The 12,374-nt window shown below is 22.0% G+C and overlaps 1 protein-coding gene across 1 annotated transcript in view; it reads left to right on the forward strand.

Annotated features, from left to right (window-relative positions):
- Positions 1-12,374, forward strand: part of LOC122512893 — a 43,571-nt gene that overhangs the window by 17,785 nt on the left and 13,412 nt on the right. Inside the window, exons 2-3 of the mRNA XM_043629027.1 lie at positions 1,714-1,801; positions 2,745-2,824. Of these exons, the coding sequence (XP_043484962.1) occupies positions 2,780-2,824 (45 nt within the window). The 5' untranslated portion in view covers positions 1,714-1,801; positions 2,745-2,779. The remainder of the gene's footprint in view (positions 1-1,713; positions 1,802-2,744; positions 2,825-12,374) is intronic.

The following is a 12,374-nucleotide window of genomic DNA, read 5'->3' on the forward strand; positions in this document are numbered from 1 at the left end:
AATTAGGTATTAAAAAAACTTTTCTGTTATAATTATTATTAATAATTAATAATGTAATTATATAATTATCGTCACTAATAATTAACTATCGCCACTAATAATTAATTAAATAAAATAATAATTAATTATATCTTCGTTACTTATAATATTCATATCGTAATCTATATAATTATTTTACAGTTAGTGCTAATTAATAGTTTTCCATACAATTTATTAATTAGTGAATGTTTAAAATTCTTGAATAATTTTTTTGAATATTAAAATTTTTTTTCAAACTTTTTTTTTCAAAATTTCTTTTATTGCGCAATTTTAATGATTTTCTATAAATTGATTCAATTACTATTATCCATTAAATTTAATGTGATATTCAAGTAATAGATTATTATGTATCACTGGACAAATTGCGGGTAATTTCAAATTAATTGAATTATTTATCTAACATAGCTCGTTAAACAAAATAAAAGTTTAAATTAATTTTCTTACGAGTGAAACATATATTATGGAAGTTGATTATAAATTATTTGAGCCGGCAAGTTGAATGGGTAACTTTAATACGTACATGCGCATAATCAATTAGATGGACAAAATATCATTCATCATTTTATAAAAATTTATACTGATGATTTTTTTTTGTATTTTTAATTATATTAATTGTTATAATTTTCAACAAACAATGAAATTTTTTTTTTATTTACCAATAAAAATTATTTTATATTTATTCAATGATTGAGTAATTATTTAGAAAAAAAAAAATTCAACATTTTTTTCATTAGCTAATTAAATAATAATTATTAATTAAGATTAATGATTGAAATTAATATTAGCGGTGAATTAGTATTAACGAATCATTAAAATTAACGATTAACTAAAATCAACGATTTATTATTTTTGGTCTGTTTTATAAAGTTTTATTTAATTGAAAAATTAACATAATTTTTTATTTTAAAGAATAAAAAAACTTCATTATTTAAGATTATAATAAATATTCTATTTCGCGAACTATTTGTAAAAGAAACATTCCAATAAATATTTATTTATTTTTTTTTTTTTTTGTATACTTTTCGGCGGAATTGGAAATTATTAATGTTATTAAAGATTTGATTTAACTTTTGAAATGTAATTTCGTTGAAACGAGATTTATATATTGAAAGGATAATAGACGATTGCTATAATTTATATCGATAATTTCAAAAATGTATATAATACATTGTCAGATTCCAATTCCATTTGCGCGTTTCGTTGTGGTTTTCCGGTACCATTAACAGACTTCATAGTTATTACAGCACCAACTTATCCACAATGGTCAAGTAAATTGTATTTTTCAAAATAAATCTTGTGTCCATTTTAATGTTAAAACATAATAATAATGGACAACATTTTGCTAGAAAGGCAATTTGATAACTTTTTTCTTTTTCCTTTTCTCTTGACCTCTGATTTTTTTTCGTTTAATCCAATTAAATTTTTAAATTAAACAATAACTAATATTACTCAAAATGTAATTTAATTTACAATATTTAATTGACTAAAATTATAATTTTATAAATAACAAAAATTAATTTAACAACATAAATTTAATTAGCAATATTCAATTACTAACAATATTATTAAATAAACAATAATTAACTTAACAATATAATTTAATTAGCAATAAAAATTTAATTAACAAATTATACAATATATATTAATAAATGATTGTATTTTTTATGATTGCAGGTAGTTTTAGTGAATAAATGTGACAACTAAATAGTGGTTACTTCAAAATTTTCAATTTCGTGCTATTACCAGGTTGTTAAAATAATAGGTAAATTTTTAATTTATTTTTTAATCTTAATAACTTAATAAACAATTAATAATTAATAAATAATTTAAGATTTTTGCTTAAAAATAATTAAACAATAGTGTTTTAACCACCGAGAAAGTAATAATTAATAATATATTTTAATATTATTTGTTTTAATAATAATAAACAAATGAGTAACAAATAAATTGCTATTAAATAAATCCATAATAAACAAATTGGTAATAAATAAATTGCTATTTAATTAATACATAATAAACAAATTAGAAATTAATTAATTTGTTATAAACAAATTAGTCTTAAATAAATCCATAATAAACAAATTGGCAATAAATAAATTTATAACAAACAATTTAATAATAAATAAATTCATAATTTAAACAAATTGCTACTAAATAAATTTATAGTAAATAAATTGCTATAAATAAGTCCATAATAAACAAATTATCAATAAATAAATTCATAACAAACAAATTGGTGATAAATTAATTCGTAATGGAAAAATTAGTATTCAATAAATCCATAATAAACAAATTGGCAATAAATAAATTAATAAAAAATAATGTAATAATAAATTAATTAGTAGGTAGTAAATAAATATGTAATAAATAAATTCATAACAAAAAAATTGGAAAATAATAAAATCGTAATAAACAAATTAGCTTAAAATAAATCCATAATAAGGAAATTGTCAATAAATAAATTCATAATAAAAAAATATGTAATAAACAAATTGTCAAGAAATAAATCCATATTAAACTAATTGTTAATAAATGAATTTGTAACATACAAATTATAGTAATGAATAAATTCGTAATAAACAAAATGCGTTTAAATATTATTTATTATTGTTAATACTTTTCTCAAGGCATTTTTATTTACTTTCGCGATTCCTGTAATTGAAAAAAAATGATAAATTCTTATTCTTTTCAATTTTTTCCAACAGTGCGCATATTGGGTCACCGTGGACGTCAACGCGGCATGCGGTTACATATTCTCGTTTTAGCCTGTCTCCTTTTCAAGGGGGTGAGTAAATAATTATTTACGTCTTTTTCTCGTCAATAATGTCCCTAATATACCGGTTAATTTATTCTCTTTCAATGTTTTGATAAATTAATACAACTCCTATTTTGTAAATTTTTATTAGAAATTTATTTTTACATCCTTTATTTTGAAAAATAATAAATAATAAATAAATAAATAACAATTTAACAAACGACCAACAACGATAATAACAAATTAAGAACAATTAATTACAACAATAACATAATAACAAACCAATAACAATTAATTATATCAACAGCAACAATATAGTAATTACTAATATATAAAAATTATAAATTTATTATTTATAATAATAAATAATGAAAATTAATATTTTTAATAAAAAAAATTTTTTTTTATTTATTTATTTAAATAGAGATATAAAAAATTCATGCCTTATTTAAAGTACGTGTAGTATTTGTAGATTCCTTGTTTTATTAAATAGCAGTTCTATATAATAGTTTTTACTATAATTCCTGGTAATTAAAAATAGAATTATAATTAAAAACTCGCGGTGTAATTACACACAAAGAAAAATTGGATAATGAGTTAAATTGTACTCCTGTCTAATATAAATTAACACACTGACGTTTGCCTCAGGTGAACATGATCTCTTGTAATTCTAAAGGGAAAAGAAAATTAATGTACAAACTGTAATTAGAATAATATTGAAAGGTATAGTTAATAATTTTACCAGATCAATTTATTAGCAATAGAGGAATTTTCTGAAAAAAATATTAACTCTCTAAAAAAATTATTATTGAAGCATTCCTTAAATAAATTTATTATTCATTATGGGAATTTGAACCAAACTATACAATAGTATTTAGAAAGGTTCGTCATAAATGATATTTATTAAAAAGAATTAACACAATTTTCTTAAAAAGAATTAACAGAGTTTTATTGAAGAGAATTAACATAATTTTATTAAAGAGAATTAACATAATTTTATTAAAAAGAATGAACATAATTTCAATCACGAATAGAAATAAATTATGAAAAAGAACAAAATATTATTTATAAATGAAAAAGGTTTATTAAAATTTATAATTTTAGAAATATTTTTTAAATAATATAATTGTAATAATTTAATTATAATAGTGTGTTAATAATAATGTAATTAGATTAATGTAATTATAATAATATTTATAATAAACGTAATAATATAATTTTAATATAATAATTATAATATAATAATTATAATACATTTTATATAAAATGTCAAGAAAACGGATAATTTACTACTGACAAATCTCTACTTCCTTTCAAAAACAGGGTCAATCTTAAGATATCTTTCAGCACAGTATCTAAACCTCTCGCAATTTATTATCCAAGTTAACAACCTTTCGAACGTTTATATTATAGGATTATATTAATGATTTACGACACTTCTCTTTTTTTCCCGATACATAACAGTTTGCAAAAAAATTACACTCAATTTTTCATTCTCTTTACATATTTTTAATAATATGTAATAAATTATTCTTCATTTATTTGTTCTTAAAATAGGTATACAATATTATTCAATTTTCGCAAAATTCGGACAATATTGATTTAAGATTCAAGATTGAGAAATTAGCGCATTTTGAATTTCGCGCCGAAATAGTTCTGTAAACTACCGTTCAGATGGCATAAAAACTCTCTCGCAAATGAGATGATTATATGTTGAAAATTTAAAAAAAATTCTTTCCAAAATCCCAATTTTCTTTATAAATAACAAAATTCTTCCCCAAAGTTCAATTATTTTTAAAAATGTCAATAAAATTCAATTATGTTTAAAATTTTAAAAAAATTCTTGTCAAAATAACAATTTTCTTTATAAATAACAAAATTCTTCCGCAGTGTTCAATTATTATCAAAAATGTCAATAAAATTCAATTATGTTCAAAATTAAAAAAAAATTTTTGTCAAAATCCCAACTTTCATTCTAAATAATAACAAAATTCTTCCTCAAAGTTCAATTACTTTTCAAAAATTTCAATAAAATTCTTTTCCTAATTTCAATTATTTTCAAAACTTTTTTTATTTCAATGATTTTCAATATCTACTATTTTAATAAAATTTGCAAAACAAAATTCAATTATTTAAAAAAAATTTTAATAAAATTCTACGCAAACATTTAATTATTTTCATAAATAATAAAATTATCCCAGGAATTCAATTATTTACAAATTTTTTTATAAATTTCTTCACAATAATTCAATTGTTTTCATAAATAATAAAATTTTTTTTTATTAATTTAATTATTTTTGTAAAAACTAATTAAAAATTCTAAGAAATAATAATTGATTAGAAATGATGAAAATAATTTTGAATGAATGAATTAATAACTAATTAATAATATAATATTAATAAAATACGAAGATTATTTATATTATTTATTATTAATTAAAGGAAATATTTATTATTGTTAGTAGTATTAATTATTGTTTTAATAATTGTTATATTTAACGAGAGAAAGAGAGAGAGAGAGAGAGAGAAAGGGGGGCCCGTTGCCTCTTAAAAAAGATTATACTCCCCTCTCTAATTTCTTTATCGTTCTGTGAAAAGAAGAGAAGAGAAAAAAAGAACAAAGAGAGGGGGAAGACCGCTAGAATAGGAACAGCGTTGGGACCTCTCTATTGCGTCACACGTGACCCTTGGGGGTATAACGGGCCATACGTGTCTCAAGTCGCGGGTCAATCGGCCACAGCATTGCCTCAGATTCTCCCCTCCCTCTCTCTCATGCTTTGCTACTTTGGGCCCTTAAACTCCCACTCCCTCATTCTTTGGGTCCACTTCCCTCGTCTCTCTTCCTCTCTCTCTCTCTCTACCTTCCTTCCCCCACTTCCATGACAAAAATGCCTCTAAGTAAGTCCCAAGTGTGTTCTCCTTTGAGTCTCGTTTATGTTTGTCCGCAAATATCCTTCCCCCTCTCTTCCCGCATCAAAACTACCAACATCATTCGAACAACACGTACGAACCATACATCTCGAAAGAAAAGTTAAACGTGTGCCTCTGTCTACCATGAGTAGAGTGTATATAACCTACAATCCAAACGAATCTTTAAACTCGATTCGACGTTGTTGGTCTCCTTCGAGCGTAGAGGCAATCATTCATTTAATTCTCCTACTCATTATTTGATGATTCGTGCGAAAAGTTTCTTTGGAGAACACATTTTTATTATACTTATATGGAACTGAAAAGTTAGAACCCTTTTAGGATAGTAGGAAATTTTTTTTTGTTTGCTTTCCTCATTTATCTAGATTCTAGAAGGAAATTATTGAATTGAGTGAGAAAAAAGGTTCTTATTTTTTACTCTCTCAGAAATATATTTAATATTTTTTTTAGGTATTTGCAATTAACATTTGCAAAAATAATAAATTTCCATTGTTCCAAATAATATTTTTATATTAAAAAAAATAAAATAAAATCGGCCTAGTAGCGAGGCCTAGGGTAAAATTACATTCTTCTTCTATAATCGTCGAAAAAATAGTTGCAATTGTTATTTATAAGAAAAAAAATAAATTCAAAGGAGGAACAAATTAATATTTTCAAATATGTAATTTGGAAACAGAAAAAAAAATGAAAAATTCAAGAGCAAAAAAATGCTATAAAAGTATACAGTTCTTTCTTTTGCATTTTTAAAGCGGGGAAAGTCATATCATTTTGTATAAAAGTGAAAAATCTCTTCATCTTACATAATAATTTCCAGCATCTTTAAAGTATCATCAAAGATGAAGCTAGCCTTGAGTTAGCCTTAAGCTAGCTCTCGTCAGAGGCAATCTATTTTACAAGAAACGGAAAAAGTAATAGTGAAAGTAATGCCAAGTATTTGCCAGGTAATTTCGCAGCTGTTTAGCTACGCAAAGGATTTTTTTCAAGATCAAAATCCAATTAACCTTGAAACACTTATTTTCTAGAATGAAAAATTATTTTACGCAAACTATAAATATAATAGTATTTAAAAATATAAAAATGGGAATAAAATAATAAAAATATAATAATAATATAAATATAATAACAAGAATATAATAATAATAAAAATATAATAACAAAAATATAATAATAATAAAAATATAATAACAAAAATATAATAACAAAAATATAATAATAATAAAAATATAATAAAAAAATGTAAAAATTACAAAATTTAGAAAATTAAGCAAATAAACAAGTAACTAAATAAATAAGGAAACAAATAAATAAGTAGAAATCGAAATAATTAAATAAACCAAAAAATAAATAAAAAATTATTTGTCCAGAATGGCTGAGAGCCTTAAAGCGCAGTATGAAGCTGATGTCCGCGAGTTCGATTCCCAGTTCGAAAGGATTTTTTTCTTTATAAATTTTGTAAAATAATAAAATAATATCAAAAATTTCTAAGGCAAATAATTAAATTAATAACTAAATAAATAAATAAATAAACAAAGCATCAAATTAAGAAATAAATAAGTTAATGAATAAAAAAATTAAGAAAGTAAATAAACAAAGTAATAAATAAATGGAAAACTAGATAAAAAAACAAGTAAATAAACAAATAAGTAAACAAAAAATTGTTTGGAAAATTCAATAAATAAAAAACTGAAAAAATAAACATAAATGAATTAATATATAACCAGCAAACAATTCGCGCACTAAAGCGCGCGGCTGACTTTTTACTTCATTTTTTAAATAAAATTAACAATTTTAAAAATAAGTAAACAAAAAATTGTTTGGAAAATTAAATAAATAAAAAACTGAAAAAATAAACATAAATTGAATTAATATATAACCAGCAAACAATTCGCGCACTAAAGCGCGCGGCTGACTTTTCACTTCATTTTTTAAATAAAATTAACAATTTTAAAAATAATAGAATTTAAAAATTTTTAATTCAAATTTTTGTTGAAAATACTAAAAAAAATTCAATTTTGGAGAAATTGCAAATAATTGTAGAAATTCAATTATTTTTAAAAGTAAAAAAATTCTTCTCATAAAATTCAATTATGTTTCAAAGTTAAAAAAAAAATTCTCGTCAAAATCCCAATTATCTTTGTAAATAACAAAATTTTCCCCCAAAATTCATTTATTTTCAAAAATGACAATAAAATTCTTGTCCTAATTTCAATTATTTTCAATATCTACTATTTTAATAAAATATTCCGTAAAAAATTCAATTACTTAAAAAAAAATTTAATAAAATTATACACAAACATTTAATTATTTTCAAAAATAATAAAAATTCCACAGGAATTCAATTATTTACCATTTTTTTAAATAAATTTCTTCACAATAATTTAATTATTTTCATAAATTTTTAATTATTATAAATTATTATAAGTTGTTTAATTTCAAAAAGGTTTAAATTTGAAATTTTGAATGGCTTAATTCCTGTAAAAAATAATAATAATTAAATATTTATTTAAAAAAGAAGTTATTGATGTTTTGAAATAATTTTACAATTAAAGAAATTTGTAAAAATGTAACAGAACATTTTTTTGAGTAAAATTGTTTCCTCTATTTTCTAAAAATTTAAAAAGTTTCAAGTTTATTTGCAAGTAAAATTTGGATTTAACAAATAGTAATAAAATAACAATATTGTTATTGAGAAATAAAAATTATGCATAAAATGGGTATTTATTTCCTATTTCTTAATCATAATTTTTTAACAATGTTCTATTTTTTATAAATTAAAAAAAAATATTTTTTAATGAAAAAAAAAAAAAAAACAAAAGCATTCACAAAAACTAACTTCAGGTGTAGACTGAATGAAACAAAGAATTCGACGATTATTATAGTTAATAATGTACAAATATTTGTTGTTTACTCACTATAAATGTTTATTAGTTAATTTATTTTTGTTTTTTTAATAATAAACAAAGGCGCGAATAAAAATTTTTTTTCCATTTGGAAATATCTCGCATTTTTTTTTTTAATTTCGTCTAGACGCTTAATGTACACGTCTTAATTAGTAAAATTAAAATCATTCACCGACGAAAATGAAGTAAACCGGTAAAGAAAATGCGTTATACGCATTAAGATCACTATCACTTTCAGACAAAATTATAAGGTACAGATAATTTGCTCTTTGACTGGTACTTCCCTTGCGTGGCACTTGATTATAATGGTTACCTTGCCTTTATCGTCAACGCAAGCAATATATACATATATAGATATGCAACACTGTTCTCCTATAATTGCCCTGATGATAATTTCCAGTTATCACTTCACAGTCAGTGATTTCACTTCCGTTAATTGATATAAGTTTTTCACTTTTAACTCCATTCTGTCTATATTCACGCAATGGTATTCCTGAATCCCGTATTATATTTTACATTTCCGCTGGAAATTTTTTCACTGCAGCCGAATTAAATGAATGAATTATTAAATTGATAAATTATTATTAAATAGGTGAATTCGGGTAAATTATAAAGTGGGTAAATAAATAGTTATACTGACGCTGAGTTACGAATTAATTTACAATTAAGTGCTGCGATAAATAGTAAATTATTCAATTAGAAAAATTTCCGCCACCCGTGTGTGGAATCGAACCCTGAACGGCGGGGCGGACGAGCATGTGAATTACCGCGAAGCCAAGGTGACTATTCATTTAAAAAGACACATTTATTAACTATATTGTTAATTTTATGGTTTAATTTCGACAAGTAATCATTTATTCTTCAACAAATGGTTAAATATTTTATCAGTAATTTATTTTATACATTTTAAACAAATTATAAATAAAAAAAATATTTTGTATAAATTTACCATTCCTCGTTTGCCCGAATAGAATTATTGTAAAAATTTCTCCCGCTCCGAAATGAAAATGATCCATTTTTGGTCTAGATTATAAAGAAATGAAATTAGATTGCCATAAAGATGCACTTAAATGTTAACTGTAAAAGGAGGCGCTAAGTGCCGCATTCGGGTTCTCGAAAGAGAATAGCTTAACTTGGTGTTGCAGAGTGTGAGACATAATACAAACATAGTTGAGTAATGACTACCGGGGTACATGAACGTGTCAATGGGTCGCACAAGTCGCAATATCTTTTCAGTTGAAGTAAAGAAGAAAAGTGGGACTTTGTAACTGTTACGTACTTTTGGCACTAGGCAATCGGTATCAAGGTCAACTGGCCTCGGGGATATTGTCACACGTGTTCATAATTCCAGTAAACAGGATTATAAATCTCATCGTCTATCTTTTAAAACAACACATTCAACAACGTGTTCCCTTATCTCTCCTTTATATTTACAGTTTTATCAATAAATTTCCGTTTCAAAACATTGATACACTCGATTTTACTCGATATATATTCATGTTATGGGGATTGGGATATTTTGTTTCTGCTTTCTCTGTTTTACGAGCGGTGAAATTATTTTTTTTTTTATTTATTTTTATTGTTTCTAGTATTATTGTTCTTATTCTTCATATTATTGTTATTGTTATTAATAATCTAATTATTTAATTTCTCCAATTACAATTAAGTACAATAAAGTTTCTCGGGTCCCTGGTACTTATACCCAAAGCAATTCATCTCGTTTACGAGCGAGTTTTCATGCCATCTGGACGGAAGTTTCCAGAAACTTTTTGGCGCGAAATTCAAAAGGTGCAAATTTAAAAAGAAGCAGAAAACGAATAACTAAGTAAAAATAATTGCCAGAGGAATATTTTTCTGATTTTTTATGCTCGAGTCTTGATTATTATTATCATTACAATAATAATTATTACTATTATGGACAATATAATTAATCTAAAATTAAAATAGTTAAAATAAAACATTAATCTGAAATTTTGTACTCGAGACTTAATTAATACTATCGTTATTATTATTATTATTATTATTATTATTATTATTATTATTATTATTATTATTATTATTATTATTATTATTATTATTATTATTACTATTGTTATTATTATTACTATTGTTATTATTATTACTATTATTATTATTATTATTATTATTATTATTATTATTATTATTATTATTATTATTGATATTCATATTATTATTCATATTGTTATAATTCAAATTATTGTAAGTGCTGCCAGATGATTAAAACGACAAATCATCAAACTTTTCTTATTCAACTTCAGAAATCTTTAAACTAGTCAAAAAAATTTCTTCAGATTTTGATTATATTTTTTTCTAAAATATGATAAATTAAATTAAATTTCACAAACAATTTTAAAGAAATAAATTAATATTCTTGTATTTGAATCTGGTCGCAATTTGAAGTTAGTTTTTGTTTGCTTCTGAACTTTTTAAATAAATTTTCTTTTTTAATTTTTTGAATTTTAAAATTAATGCACTGAAAATTTCTAAATTCTTGCAAAGTTTTTATCCAAAAATTTGAAAACAATTAGTCATTTGAAGAATTCTGTAAAAAAATTTTTTAAATAATTGAATTCTTTCAAGAAAATTTAATTAAAATTGTACTGAAAATAATTGGCTTCTCGGAAAAAATGTTATAATTTATAAAAAGAATCAAATTCTTTCAAAGAATGTTATTAAAATTATTGAAAGTAATTTAATTCTCAACGAGAATTTTATTAAATTTTTTTTTAAAATAATTTAATTTTCTCGTGAAATTTTATTAAAATTGTCTTGAAAATTGTTTATAAAAAGAATCAAATTCTTCCAAAGGCAAAGAATGTTATTAAAATTATTGAAAATAATTTAATTCGCAACAAAAATTATATTAAAAATTTTTTTTAAATAATTGAATGTTTTCGTGGAATTCTATTAAAATTGTCTTGAAAATTCCAAAGGCAAAGAATGTTATTAAAATTATATTAAAAATAATTTAATTCTCAACAAGAAATTTATTAAATTTTTTTTTAAAATAATTTAATTTTCTCGTGAAATTTTATTAAAATTGTCTTGAAAATTGTTTATAAAAAGAATCAAATTCTTCGAAAGGCAAAGAATGTTATTAAAATTATTAAAAATAATTTAATTCTCAACAAGAATTTTTTCAAAAATTTTTTTTAAATAATTGAATCTTTTCGTGAAATTTTATTAAAATTGTTTCGAAAATTATTTATAAAAATAATTGAATTATTCAAAGAATGTTTTATGAAATTTTTTAAACATAACTTAATTCTAATTAAGAATTTTATTAAAATTTTTTTTAAATAACTTAATTTTTGCGAAAATGAATAGTTATTAAGTAAATTTTTTAAACTTTGAATCTGAAATTATTTAAAAATTGTTATTTATATTTTAAAATATAAAATTTTTCAATTTGCAAAATAATTAATGGAACAGTAGCATTTACTGTTGTAATTAATAATTATTACATTTATTATTATAATCATAAGAATGAAAAGAACAAAAATTATAATTTATTTTTAAAAAATTGTATATTTATAAATATTTTCATTACTAAGAATAGAATTATTTAATTTTTGTAATGAAAACTAAACACAATGGAGTTTTTTGAGTTCTTAATACTTATACCCAGCGCAATTCATCTCATTTGCGAGAGAATTTTCATGCCGTCTGGGCGGAATTTTTCAGAACTATTTCTGGCGCGAAATTCAAATTTCCCGAAATAAGAGAGCAAA

Source organism: Leptopilina heterotoma, unplaced genomic scaffold (assembly GCF_015476425.1).
Source record: "Leptopilina heterotoma isolate Lh14 unplaced genomic scaffold, ASM1547642v1 Lhet_13, whole genome shotgun sequence".
NCBI classification, from domain to species: domain Eukaryota; kingdom Metazoa; phylum Arthropoda; class Insecta; order Hymenoptera; family Figitidae; genus Leptopilina; species Leptopilina heterotoma.